General features: G+C 50.6%; 1 protein-coding gene across 1 annotated transcript; it reads right to left on the bottom strand.

Annotated features, from left to right (window-relative positions):
* Positions 1-202: 202 nt before the first annotated feature.
* Positions 203-12,467, bottom strand: STC2 (stanniocalcin 2). Its single transcript, XM_039701387.1, has 4 exons — positions 12,130-12,467; positions 9,895-10,037; positions 7,268-7,479; positions 203-3,859 (listed from the first exon to the last, which is right to left on the bottom strand). The coding sequence occupies exons 1-4, from the start codon at positions 12,290-12,292 to the stop codon at positions 3,472-3,474; spliced, it is 906 nt and encodes a 301-aa protein (XP_039557321.1). The 5' UTR covers positions 12,293-12,467; the 3' UTR covers positions 203-3,471.
* Between the last annotated feature and the right edge of the window lie 2,195 nt (positions 12,468-14,662).

Here is a 14,662-nt window from a genome sequence, read left to right as displayed (position 1 = left end):
TTCTGCATCTCCATTCCTGCCTCAAAGCAAGCCTCCAGGTCTCCCTCTCCTGGGGAATGAACGAGGTCCGTGCCCTGCTCCAGAGGGAGGGCTGGCTCTGTCCCCATGTCCCTGTGCCACTGCTGGCTCAGCTTCAGAGGGCTCTTCCCACCCCTTATCTCACAGCAGCTGAAACTCCAGCTTCACAAAACCCAGCCACAGACTTATTCAAAACATTTATTAGTGTTTAAGGAAAATAATAGTGTGTGAAAGGTACAGAGCTTTGTCTAAAGCCATATGCATTTTCTGTATTTACAAGCTTATTTGGCTGCAAACTCTACACGAGATAAAACTAGTATGTTTTTCTCCCAGAGATTTGGAATTAAGGACAGTTTGTCTTTTTATTTATTTATTTAATTTTATTTTTTCTCCTTTTAGTTCAGCACTGTAAGTTAGGACAGCATTTTCCAGGGTTTACTGCTATCTTTTTTCCTGTAGGCGTTTTGCTTCTCTCGCAGTATTTTCATTCCAGAACAAGGCTCATTCCAGATGCAAAGCATAAAGGAAACATTCATACCTTGGCTTTTAAGCTAAACCTCCTTCATGAACAGCAAGTTCATAAGGAATGTCAATTAAAGCATCATACAGTATCTAAATGGACTTTTTTTTTCTCCTTTTTCTTTTTTATAAAGAATTAAGGCTATGTAGATGTCACAATAAAATAATCTCAGGTAAAACACACCCTATCTGTTAGATATGAAAGAAAGGTTTAACAATAAATAAATGATTTATGCTGTCAATAACATTATGGAACTGTATAAAACTATATTTACGCAGCTTTAAACATAAAAAAACCATACTAGTGGCATGAATATATACAACACAGGTCATGACATACGTTTAAATTATCATAGCCAGCAGTGTTCTTTTTTTTAAATGGGGACACTATAATAAATAGAAATGTTAAATATTTACAATAATAGCATATGTGGAATCAGTAGATGAACACATAAAATCTTCACACACAGAGGAAAAAAAAAATGATGCCTTATACAAAAACCCCTCCCACCCACAGCTTGTCCCCCCCTCCCCAATTTTCATTGACTAAACAAGGGGAATACACAATTTTCCCCACAGAACCAATGAATACAAATAAAACTGTATGCATGCTGAGGTGATATGTTGACTGAGACATTCAAAGATGTAGATCTCTGTTTGGTTCCCATTGATGAATCAAGACCTCTAATGACAGAGGGATCTTATTTTAGTTCAATGCAAGAACATTGGTAGCAAGTTGTTGTTTCTGGTTTGTGTTAGCTTTTTTTTTTTATTGTTTTCTTCTTTTTTTTTTGTGCTAAAATGCTTGGATTGTCTTTTTGGTTTGAGCTTGTTCTTCGTGGTGGTTGTGCCACCAAGGGGGAGAGGACACTTGCAGGAAACCCATGGAGGCACACGCCAGAAACCTTCTTAGGGCACCACCAGCAGGATTTTGGGGCAGAGGAGGTGGCCACAAGAGTCAGGGCCAATCCAGGGTGCTCTGTGGGGCAGCCTGGGTGCCCCAGGGGTGGCTGAGCTGTCACCAGCCCCACATGGGGCAGATGTCACACTCACTGCACCATCACCGTGGTCTTTGCTGCTACAGCAACCTGGCCTGATCCCAGCCCTTCCCACTGAAACCAAATGAAAATTTCCTCACAGAACTTTGCCAAAATCGGGCAGGATCGAGGCCACGTCTCTAAGCAGAGACCTGGTGATCACAGAGACACCTTTTCAACTCAACTGTCCCCTCCTGCCTCCTACGTGGCTGCTATTTAAAGCAGTGCCTCCAAGTTCTGCGGGTGGATCCCTGCATTAAACCCTGAATGTAGCTATTAGGAGCCGTGCTCACTTAGCAGGAACTGAAATCTGAGTTGGAAATTGTAGCCAAATTCCAACACCCTCCTCTCCTGTTTATGCAGCTCCTTCCCACCATGCAGCAAGACGCACGTTAGTTCATGGGTACGTTCTGTCTCTGCTGAACTGCCTTCCTGCCCCCACAGCTTTCCTCCCCAACTTTCCAAACGAGAAGGCTCCAATCCCCGGTGTGATTCCCACTTTCTAAGAAAACCTCCCTTTTTTCCTCTAGAGGAAGGTGAGAGCTCACCCTCCTGTCCCTGTGGGTGCTGCAGCCTCCACTTCCAGTACAATATCTGGGAATATAGGATTGCAGAGCTGCAACCTGAGAGTAACAATTGCATAGGGGGTAGGAGAGATATGGCCAAACACCTCATTCACACTTGAAACTGCTTAAAGACAATAAGCTCGTGACACTCTTCACCTTCACTAACTCGTTCTGTGGAGATTGGTTGTCGTTACCTGCACAAGAGTTACAAAACCCAAGTCAATCCCCTCTCCTTGTCTTTGGCATTTGGATAAACCAAGCTATAGGCAGGTTAGAGTGGGGCTCCACATCCCAGCAAACCACACCACACTGCTAAGGAGAGGCAGGCCTTCAATGCAGCCCTGATAAGAACTAAATATATGGGGATTTATAGGGTTCTTTGCTGTCTGAGCCCACACCTGCCCCTTTAGGCTTGGGCTGTAAGGGTGGAAGACCTGTATCACTGAGGGGGCAGATGGAAGCAGAGAGCATGCACAGGGTTTTCAGAGGTCCATGAGAATACTTTTGGGGGTCCTCCACCCTGTGCAAGTCTTAACAGTCACATTGCCTTGTCTGGAAGCTGATTACTTGCCTTTGAAGTGACTGGGTATGGTTCTGTGATCAGCAAGTGTCAAGTTATGCAGTTGTTAGGAACAAACAGGGGGCACTTAAAACCAGGCAGCGTCGCCCAGGTGGGAGCAATGGCTCAGAAGTTACTTCAGAGAAAGTGGTGGAGCTCCAGACCACACGGTTCCTGTGCCAGAGACGGGGCAGCTCCTTCATTAGAGAGCTTCACACAGAGAGCCCTGAGCTCTGGCGTTCCCAGCCACAGGCAGAAACCAAATCCCCCTGGAATTCAGCCATCTGCTGTAAGGCTGTGCCCTGAACCTTTGGAGGTGCTAAGCCACAAGCAGCCACATGCAGCCTGGCAGAGCCCGCTTGGAACCTTCTCCCCTGCCAAGGAGACCAAAGGGAAAAAAAAAAACCCAAAAGGAAAAAAAAAACCAAAAACCCCAAAACCAAACCCAACCCGACAACCCCCAAACAAAACCCTAAATTTCAGATGATGTCCGTTTCATAAAGAAAAAAAAAAAAAAAAAGAAGGGGGAAAGAATTTAGCTGGAGACATTTTGCCACGCGAGCGGCGAGTTTGCTGGATCGATAACCCATTGCCACTGCTCTCCCTTTGCTACTATATACACACTGATGCCGAGGTCCATAGATATCTTGCAATGCCCTGTGCTTGACCTCTGAATGGGAAATGCTTTGGAATGTCCATAGACAGGAGGATGGAACTCGAGGGAGGAGGATTCCGGGGGAGGGCGGGGGGAAGGGGGAGCTGGTGCCTCTTTTCACCTCCGGATGTCGGAGAAGTCGGACAGTTCGTCTGCCCGGTCCAGGATGCCGTGGGCCCCTTTGGCACCGTGGCCCCCAGCCTTGGCCCGGGCGTTGGAGTGGCCCTTGGCACCTCTCTCTCCCTTGGCTGCCCGTGGGCTCTCCCTGTGCTCGGGGTCGGCGTGGGCCACCATGTCCCCACGGCCAGCAGCGGCCCTGCTGCCTTCCCCCACCTTCTTGTCGCCTCCCAGGACGGCGTCGCCGTGCACGGCCGAGGTGCAGAAGCTCAGGATGGAGCAGAGACTTCCCCAGTTCTGTTCACACTGGGCCTGGACGCTCCTCGTTATTGCCTTTTTCACCTCCTCGCCGCAGGTGAGCAGGATGTTCACTAGGTCAACGTAAGGCCTGGAGGGAAAGGGAGCAGGGAGAGTTAAAATCCATCCCAGGGAATCGGTGAAGAATCTGCCTCACCCTCCCTGGGCACAGCAAATCCAGTGGTGTGAGTCCCTGGCAACCCCTGACTCAGCAGCAATCCTGCCCACGTTAATTATGGAAAATCCCATATTCTAATCAGGCGTTTTGCTGCAGGAAATGCACAGTGGCATCCTGTCAAAGCCTCTCTGGATTGATTGATCTTGCTTGCTCTCCCCCTGGAGATACTCTGGGAGAACTGGAATGTTCACCAGAGAACAGATGAGGTCTTGCTTGGCAAGTGGAAGAACTGTCTCACACTTTCTGCCTCCATCTCTTTCCATACCCTCCCCTCTTTGTGACTCAGGACACCAGGCAAAGGACACTTGCTCCTGCCCAGAGCCATCAGCTTCACCAAGCAGGCTCTGCCTCTGGGTGAACGGCAGCTACAGAGCACCCACCAGCCCCCAGTCTGCAAGAGGGAGGCATTTTCTCACTCAGCTAGAGTCTCTGGCTTTCCTCATCATCTCTGGAGCACAGGGTGTTGATCTCCATCACAGGCAAGATCCTATCTGGAGCCAGGATCTGCCTGAACAGAGCTCAGACAAATGGAATCCACTTTGGTGGCACTTTTTTCTTCCCACACCAAGTTTTATTTCTTCATTTCCTTACGGAGCTTTCAGTATCCACCTTTTCCCAGCCAAACAAGGACTTAAAACATGCCCTGGCTGAATCCCCTCTGTGCTTCTCACCCAGCCCTGAGTGTCCCCAAGGCACCAGCAGCTCGAGCACAGGCACTCGGGCTTCTCAGCCACAGGTCACCGAGTGCAGCAATTTTAAAATACTTGTGGTCACAAGTTTTGTGGGTCAATATTGATGTTGTCTATTGACACAACTGCTCAGCTGCTTGCAGGCCCAGAAGGACGTGCTTAAAAATCTTCCATGGCAGAAAGCAGCCAGAGCACAAGGGGAAAGCTGCCCAGGGCCAGCACTTGTGGCTGTATGGGGTGGGTGGTGGGGCTGCACCTCCTGGGCACCCTATCCACCAGCTCTGGTGCCTGTGGACAAGTCTAAATCTATTCTCATTAACTTAAAACAGAAGACATGAGGAAAACCAACAGATTATGCTCAGTGTCTAACTTTACCAACCACTTAAACTCATTTTGAATCGCTAATCTTGGAGAGCCACCTATTCCCCCTATCTCAAAATATTTCCCATGGCTGGATTGTTCCTGCTGCTCAAAAAAAAAAAAAAAAAAAAGTTACTTGGAATGCAGCAGGGACCAATCTGCCAAGGCCTGTCACCACTTCCACCATAGCAAATCAGCCTGACCCCCACAGCTGACTCAGGAGGAGGCTTCGCTGCCCGACCGCGTTCCCAACACTCATCGGGAGAGAACAGCCAGAGCAAAACAGAGAACAAGCCTGAGAGCTGCCACTTGCTTCCCTGCTCTTAGGTTTTTGTTTTAAATGTAAAGTAGGAGATAAGAGAGAGCTGAGCACGTTGCATACAAAGTGATCCAGCAAAAGGACACAAACCTCCGTCCCTCCCAAGAAATGAGTTGTTGAAATTGGGCATAACCTCTGCAGAAATCTTTGTAAGAAAAAAGGTCACTGGTATGACTAAAAAGTGGCTCAGCTGCCAAATATTTCAGGTATTCAGAGCCTGCCAGAGCCCTGCGGATTAATACTGGCCCATTTCTCCTTGCCTGTTTTACTTTCTGCATTTCAGCTGGCCTGACCAGAGTACCTGAACTGAGCACAAGGCTGCAAGTCAGCAGACGTGATTTTATTTCCAGCCCTGCCACACTTGCCTATTGATCTCGAACAAGTTCCTTAGTTCAAGAGCTTCAGAGATGGCCTCTAAATTTAGGGGAGGGGAGGAGGCTGGCTGGTTCTATTTGGGGAGTCCCGCATAGGAGAGCCGAGCTCCCACTCCGGGAGATGCTGGAGTGTAGGAAGCGCTAAATGAGATCATGCAAATTATAGGTGTTCAGCTGAATGACCCTCTCTTCTCCAACCAACAACCCCCCAGCTCAGCTCCCCAGAAATAAGCAGCTGCCTCTGAGCATTCCTGCTTGAGCCTGTTCATAAAATAAGGATAACTCACTCCTCCTCGGACAGGCTTTTGGCTCGCACGCTTCTTTTCATCCCCAAATGATGGGGGGAGTTAATTGGTGCCAAGTACCCAATTTATAGCTGCTGACACAGCCCAGAGAGGTGCTGCTGGGCAGGATGGAGCCCTGCTGCCCATGGCCCTGGGCACAGCAGCTCTGCCCCCAGCCATGCCTTTGATCCCAGCCTCAGGAATGTCCAGGGCAAGGGCCTTGCTTTCAGGCCACCATGTCCAGCTGGAACAAACCACAGCACAGGATTTATGGGAGTAAATTGGCATTGAAGCATCTCTCTGCAACTGCAGCTGAAGTATTAGTGGGGGGGTGGTTTCCAGCACTAAGGGAATCAGAGCACAGCTCTTCTGGGTAGTGAGGAAAATAAAATGCAAGGCTAAAATTCCCAAAGAGGTGATTCTGCAAAAAAAAAATTTGTCTCGAGTTTCTGTGCCAATATCAAGGCACAGAGGTGTGGTAGGAAGATGCTCTAAGGTTAAGCCTGATGCCAGGCTGTGGCTCAGCCTTCTTGTTTCAGGAGTGAGACGTTCACCTGCAAGAAAAACAGGCTCTGATTTTTGCATTTGTGCACAAAGAGTCAGTACAAACAGCTTGTGCTTGGTTTGTTGCTGTCATGTAGCAGCTTTGATCAATTCCAAGTAGGATTTGTGCCTGCCATTCCTTGGAGGACAGCTGTGCTCCCAGTCAGAGGAATGAAGTCCTCAAAAATCTGACTTGTGCCTTCATTCTGTAGAGCCCCATGTTTTATTAAAAAGCATCTGAGATTAATAAAGAATAAGATGAATGGGAGATTACCTGGGGGACTGCAGCTCTTTCAGGGACAATTAACTACAAGACATTTCAAAGTATGTATTTAAAGAAGAAATTATCATCTTGCTGACAACTTTGCATAAACCCTCTTCCCCCTTCTTTAGTTGTCACCTCTAACAGGATACCGAGGTCAAAATGATGCCTTTGAGCACAGAAAACAAAAAAAGCATTGTGAGATGCCTCTGGAAATGGCAGCCACCCATGGTGTATCTGCCAGAGCACCAAGGGGACTGGCACATCCAACTCCAACTCATTTCACCTCCTTGCACAGCCACATCTCACCCCTGCTACACAAACTTCAAGGGACCCTGCACAGAGAGCTTTACCTTGGTGCTGTACATGGGAAAACAAGAGGTGCTTAAGGCCAGAAGGAGGTGAAACAGCTCTTGGGCAGATGCACAGCCCACTGGCACTCCTGGAAGGAGCTCCCACGCTCTGACTGCACCAGCACGGAGGCACTTACTCATGCTGCAGCAGGTCTTTGAAGTGAATCATCTCCACAATGACCTGGACGTTCTCCTTGGCAGCAGAGCAGAGGTCATGCTTCAGGTAGCACTCCCGCTGTAACTGGAACACCATCTCTTTAATGGCAGGGCACTTACGGCTGATGCAGCTGAATTTATGCCTCAAGGCATGAGCCTTACACTTCAGAGCGTCTTTAATGAAGGATTTTCCCTGAGAAGGAAAGAAATGGAGTAGGTCTGTATTTTTGTCCATTAAGCACAGCAGCTGATTTATGCCCAGCCAGCTGCTTCTCTGCAGGACAATGTCAAGGGTTATTACAGTGCTAAGGATATCACTTCATGGCTTTCCCCTTCTTCTCTGCCCTTAGAGACCCTGCCAAGTTACTCAGCTTTGCTATCCCAGTGGACCTGAAACACCCAGGGCTTCCTCACTGCTACCCTGAGGTTTCCTCTGCCCCAACAGATGAATGCCCAATAAGGGAAAGAGCAAAAGTAAGCACCTTGAAGTAATTCAGTGCTGGAATTACTGGATTAATTTGCTTCCAGGGTGGCAGAACAGGTTCACACAAAGGAGAGGGCACCCTGCCATGGTTGAGCTCCTCAGGACCACAAGCAGATACCCATTCAGTAACTGCAGGGTTTTTTTTAAATTTTAAAATTAGTTTACAAACTCAGAGACATGTATGCACAATCTATATGCACCTGGCCTATTCCCCAGCTATCAGTATTTTCTTCCTCGGAGAGGGACTCAAATCAGCACTAATAATAATAATAATCATCATCATCCTACAGTGTCTTCATGCCTGTTGCAAGAAATTTGAAGTGAGATTAAGAAAATCACAGTAAGAAGCTAAAAAATAAAGTGGAGGAAAGCTGCTTCAGCAGCATCTCTTTAACCACTGACTCCTTCACTCAGTTGCTTGGTGGGCATCAACCCTATCCCTTCCTTTCCTCTTTTATTGGACCCTGCAGCTACAGCTCTGCTCAGATTCCCTGTGCTTTGCTGAGAGCAGGCCCATGGAAGGCAATGCCTCCAGCTCTTCATCAGCCTCAGATTCTTTTATGCAGGTGCTCCATGAAGACCAAATCCTTTATCCCAAGAGTGCAGTGCCCCAGATCCACTGACACTAAGATTCACCCAGACCTGCAAGCAGATTTGTCCCCAAATTGTTTCAAGCCAGAAATGTTTCTTGCTCATCAAAGAGCTGCTTCACCCTTTCTGTTTCCCATACCAAAGGCTCACCCCTTGCCCTTCCCTCTAGGAACAAACACACACAGCACAGTAGGCAAACAGGGGTGAAAAAGAGAATTCTTATATAAACCCAAACTGACATCAATTCTCAGGTTTCAGAGCAGAGAACAGAAAATGGCCAGTGTTAGTCTTGTCATTTAATGCAGCTTGAAATAACTGGGGATGATACAGAGAGGAGCTGTGAAAAGCCATGTCATAGCAGAGGTTAAAGTCACCTTCATGTTAAATAAAGCTCCAGGGGTTTAAATCTTCTGCTCCGCTCTGGGGACAGCCTGGATGTGAGACAGGCTGTGTTTGATGAGCAGTATCTGGGGATCTGGCATCAATGGCTGCTCTCAGCCTCCACAGGCACCATTCCCTGCATTCCCAACTTTCCTTCCCTACTCCTTCGGTCAGCTCTGTCCACTGACAGAAATATTGTGCAAAGATAAAGGAGTGTTTTCTGGAAGCCACTTGGAAATGAAGTTGAATGTTTTCAGACACCCACAAAAGCAGCAATTCCCATTTTAATGAGTAGCCAGGCCTTCATACATCCTTGAGCATTTGAACCTAAAGCTCCAGCACTCCTAAAAAGTGCTCCCTACTGGGTGGTCCCACCACCCCTCATGGGACAGGCTGGATCCTGAGGACAGCTCTGCTTTGTGCCACACTTTGAGCAGTGCCATGTAGCTGGTGCTTTTGGTCAAGTCATTCTGCAAGCTGCCCGGTCAGGCCAAATGCTGCTGGCCTGTCGGAATGCTCCCTTCCCTCCACTCTGAAATGGGAGAGGAGGTTTACAAGACATAATAACAGGATGGCTCAATGATGCATAAATGGTCTGGGGAGAAAATGAAGGAGACAAACTTAATACCACATACCATGGAAGTAACGTATTTTAACGTCAGTGCTCGAACCCAAGGCTTGCTTGGGTACTGCAGCTTTGGGAGGTTGCCTGGGCTGGTTGTGTGCAAGTCTTGAGGGCCAGCTTTGGTAACTGCCCATTGGGAAATGCTGAGATAATTCTAAATGAATTGTTGTGCCTCATAGTCGGCTTTGAACAAACATGGTGTAGAAGCTTAAGCCACCCAGGTTTCCTAAACCCATGTTTGGCTCCATGAAGGGTTCTGCTGGAGTTATCCTGGGTACAGGAGGTGGAAGGGATCCAGGCAGCTGCAGCTACAGCCAGCCTGTCTCCTAGGACACGTTGCTGCTTTATTACTGTCCTGAGGTCCTGATTCTGGACCTTTCAACCAAAAAATTCCTAGTGAATTAGTGAATCACGGCAAGTAGGCCAGCTCTGGGATTTTTTCTGTGCAAAGATGTGTTAAGGAGCTGCAGAACATGCCAAGTGTGTGTTAGAAGCAAGCAGACAGGTAGGACATCTCCCCGTGTTACCTGGGCATCGAATTTTCCAGCGTTGTGCAGGAATGTCATGCAGATCTCGTGTAAGCCTCGGATCTCGCAAGAATTGTTCTCAAAGCACTCAAACACTCCACATCCCACATCGCCAGCATTTACCAGGCAGTGCTGGATTTCAGCTAAAACGAGTATTGGTTAGAGTTAATTTGAAGAACTCCTCACAGGAACCGGTGGTGGGTAGAGGGACGGAGTTGTTTTGCTACCAACATCAATTTGAGAGAAAAATGCGTGACAATGGTTAATCGTGCCCGTTTTTCGCAGGAATTAGGCCAAAACTTGGGTCTATTACGTTATGAAAGTGATATCCAAGAAGTAAATGCCAAATCCACTATGCTTACGTCAAGATATTTCACTTGAGAACTGTCTCATGCTCTTGAATTCCTCAGGAGCAAAGGACAGGCGTGATTTTCGCGCTCTGGCTTGTGCAAAGCCCCCCCCCAGCAAATTTAAGTGCCAAAATGAGAAGCCCAGGACCCAGTCAGCCAAAATTTTTCATTTTTGGTACTTTGAGCAAGTTTCTGGTCATTTAGCACAAGGTTTTTTACAGCCCACTGGGTTTTGCCTGTCAGGATGTCTCTCAAGTTAATGGCAAAACTCCCACTGATAGGCAAAGTCCTTTGCACCAGGAGTTGTATAAAAATGCAACTGTGTGCTCAGCTATGCAGAAAACAATAGAAAAGACTTATATTTCTATATGTAGTACATAAAATAGATGTACTGGACCTAGCAGTTACATATGTGTTTATTCTGCCCTTTCAGATGTTATGTAATACTGCAAAAAATGCTGTCTAATACTCACTTTCAGAAAAAAAAAAAAGAAAGATAACAAAACCAAACCAACCCCACCAACCCAAAAATCTAATTCTTAACATGACAGCTCCTAGTCCTTTAAAAAAATGGATGTAGTAGTACTGCCAGAGGGAAGGTGGTTGCTTAAAAAGCCTGGGGATAAAGTTAAACAGGGGCAGCTTTTAGACCAGAACTGAGGATGCTAAGAATTCCTGTACTCTGTGCCCTGTGGTACCTTTAATTAAAGTTCGCCCTTGGGAGCCAGCCTAATCCCCCTCGAACCGCAGCGCGTTTCAGCCATCCCCAGCCTCCCCCTCTGCCATGCGGTCCATTTGCAAGTCTTTACAGCAACTTTCGGTCTAATTTCCACCCGCTGCAAGGCAGAGAGCGAGGAGCCGCGGATGGAAACGCCGGAGTTCTCACGACCCCCCCGCCACCAGCCCAAACCCAAATCACTACCGCCGCACTTTTTTTTCCTTTTTTTCTTTTTTTTTTTCCCCCCCTTCTACCTGCCCTGAAGTGCATCTGGGGGTGGCACAGGGGTGGGATCCAGGGGTTGCCGGAGCCACAGAGGGAAGGCTGAGCGAACACGGAGGGGGAAGGGGCACTGGAGCCCTTTGTGGAGCGGCAGCGCTGCGGAGCGCGGAGCCGGGCGCGCTCGGGGCCGGGCAGCGCGGCTCCGCTGCTTGTGTTGGCATCCGGATGCAAACCCTTTCTGCCGGATCACATGTCCTGGCTCCAGCGTGCTGAGAACTGCACAGTGCCGTGATTCACATGTGGCAGTCCCTAATGGGCATTCGTGCATTCCTGCTCGTGTGTGTTTAAACACGTCTCGCAGCGCGGAGAGTGTTAAAAAAAAAAAAAAAAAAAAAAAAAAAGGGGAAAAGGGAGAAAAGGGAGGGGGGGAAGGGAAGCGTCTGGATCCCGCGCTCTCTCTTTGCACGGCTGGGAAGCGATCCAGCCAAGTGCACGCCCCAACTCTCTCTTCCTAGGCAGATAATGCCCGGGGGAGGGAGCGCGGGGGGCGGGAGAGGAGGAGAGAAACCCCCGGCCCGTTGCATCACTGCCCGGCTCCCTCCGGATGGAGGCAGAGCCCCGGTGATCATCCCCGGACCCTCCCGGCTGCCCCCGGCCCTCCGCCCGCTTCCAAACGCTGCGCCGAGAAACTTTCTCCTCGCCGGGCTCGCAGCATCTCCGCGGGGCTCCGGCCGCGGGGCCGCGGCTCTGCACGGGCAACACGTGCTTGGCAGAGCCGGGCTTTAAAGGGAAGTGGGAGCGAGCTCCGATTTCCTGCGACGATCTACGCCTGACAGTCGGACAGCGAAATAAAACGCCTGTCACAACTCGACGCGGCTGCAGCAGCAGCAGCAGCGAGGGGAGGGGGACACGCAGCGGCCAGCCCGGTGCCCCCCCCAGCCGTACCTGTGTTCTGCAGGGACAGGCGCCCCTTCTGCTGCGGGGTCCTGTCCTGCGGCCCCTCCGGCGGGTGCGTGGCCTCAGTGCCCGCGGCCGCCCGGGCGCTGGCCAGCAGCAGGGCCAGCAGCAGCGCCGGGGCCACCAGCTTTCCGCCGAGCTCCGCGCACATGGTCGCGCCTTCCCCCCGCCGCCGCCGCCGCGTCCTCCCCCGCGGGGTGCCGCACCCGGGCCCAGCGCGCTGCTCGCCGCGGCCCCGCGAACCGCATGTGCCCGGCGCGGCGGCGAGCGCGGAGTGGCGGCGGCGGCGCCGGAGGGAGCCTCAAATATCCCCGCCGAGCCCCGGTGTCACTCGCATGAGGGAGCCGAGCAGGTGTCGCTCCGCGGAATGTGTGCAACAGTTTTTCATAGATTTAAAAAAAAAAAAAAAGAGGAAGAAGAAGGTGAAAAATTTTGACGCGCTTGGGAGGGAGGCGGCAGCCAGCGGTCCCCCACCCCCTCGGCAAGTTCGGGGCGCTCCCGCCGCCGGCCCTGTGCGAGGAGCAGCGGGGTGCCCGTGCCCGGAGCCGGCTGCCAGCGCCGGCCGTCCTGCGGCACTGCCGCCTCATGGCAAGACTTGATTTCAAAGAAAAAAAAAAATCCCTTTCCGAAGCAGCTATTGCAATGACTTTCTTGGAAACCTTCCACCGCCTCGGTTTTTTCCCCCCCCCACCCTGGGATTTTGTACCATGCTTGCTGCGAGGGGATTTGAGCCAAGTACATCACTTGAAGGGGGGAAGTGGTACCCTGGGTGCACGCCCGGATGGCCGAACAGGGACGGGCGCTGCTTTCCTGGGGGGACAACCCCCCTCAGATCGTGGGGTGAGCATCACCCTTGCAACCCCCCCAGCAGCTCTGCCTTTTGTCCGGTAGCTGGAGCGGGGTGGGGGACACACACACCACAGCACGACGTAGGAAAATCCGTAGCAGGTGATGAGAAGTGCCGCGCTGGCCGGGGAGGGGCGAGCGCGTCTCCCCTTGCCCCTGCCGTAATGCACATCAGATGTTTCATCAGACCCCGCCGTCCTGCCGCCCCCTCCCCTGCAGCCCCCCGGCAGCGCCGTGCCGGGGGCGGGGGTCCCGCCGCGGTGGGGTGGGGGGCGCAGCTAGGAATGTCTCCAGCTGCTGCTGCCGCCCGCTTCCTCACAGCTGTCAAAATGCACTTGAGGAAATCCACTCACACCTCCCCGAGCAAGGGTCTCCTCGGCGGGACGTGACACCGCGCCGCAGGACCATGGCTCCACGGCTACGCACCGGCAGGCACGTCCCGACCCCCCCCGGCAGCCCCCAGGCCTCCCCCGGTTTTGTCTCAAGGCCCACGGGGTTTGTGTGCCGGGGCTGAGCCCTGCGAAGTTTTTATTTTAGTGTTTTATCCTCGCGGAGGGTTTGACATCGCAACGTCTTTTTTTTTTAAGGTTGAAATTCTTAACGGCGGTGCCAAGCTCGTGTGGAAATTCCCTTTTATCAACATGCTGCTGCTTTCAGAACTGCAACTTGCAGCTTTCCTCTGAGGAGCTGGCTGTGCCAGTGAGGATGTCTGCAAAGCCCCCGTGCCCCTGGGATGGGCTCTGCCCTTTCTGACAGCAGGGCTAATAGAGGAATCGCTTTTTCTTCTTCATTTGTACCTCACCCGGAGTGCCTGGCTCTTCTTTTGTCCTTGTTCTCTTACTATTTATACTGCTGAAGAGTTTTGCTATTTAATTGCCTTTGCTAGGTCTAACTTAGCTCGAGCGCTCACAGACCGGGGGCTGAATGAGTTGAACTCAGGCAGGAGAATTTAAGGGATGGCAGTTTTTCTCTGTTGTAGGAAATAACAGCCAATGCACTGCTTCTAACCAGTGAGTTTGTATTACATCTATATAAAATATTATTTTTTCCAGTGCCTGGCAAATGATGGTTTCTCGTAATGCTGTTTCCCTGCTGCTTTCAGTCTGATGTCCTCCTGCAGCCATTCCTCATCAATCTTTCTGCATCTTTTTAAAGTTACAATTTTTGGACGTGTTTTACCTTTTGGACTTTTGCATTCTGTGCAGTGTCCATCCTCCAGACCCCATGTTCCTCCCTCAGCTTGATTCCTCTAGTCAGCTTTCCTAATTTCTCAAAGCCTATCCTTCGAGCCCCACAGCCCTGGCTGCCTTAGTGGGCTGCTCCTCCTTTTCAGCCCATATTGTATTAATGACTGCAATCAAGGTTATTTTAACATCTTTTCCTTACCAAAATAGCCCCTCCTCGTGTCACTTTGGGGAAGAAATCTGCACGTTGAGCATTTCCCATCTCCTCCTGCTCAGCAGAGCTGGGCAGCGGGTGGCACTCAGAGCTGCGGGATTTCCCTGCTTTTCTCTCTCTCCAGGTCACTCCTCGGGGTGCTCCTGGGATTAGAGGACCTGGTGCCATGCAGCCTGTCCTCAGGGAGTCAGGGAGCTGTGGCTGCCCTTTGGAGTGAGTGCTGTGAGGGATCCACAGGTCATGCTCCAGCAAATCTGGCGTCTCTCGGAGCGTGGCG

Source organism: Passer montanus, unplaced genomic scaffold, assembly GCF_014805655.1.
Source record: "Passer montanus isolate IOZ18808 unplaced genomic scaffold, ASM1480565v1 scaffold15, whole genome shotgun sequence".
Lineage (NCBI taxonomy): Eukaryota > Metazoa > Chordata > Aves > Passeriformes > Passeridae > Passer > Passer montanus.
The sequence above is the reverse complement of the archived record's forward strand: the minus strand, read 5'-3'. Positions and strand labels throughout refer to the sequence as shown.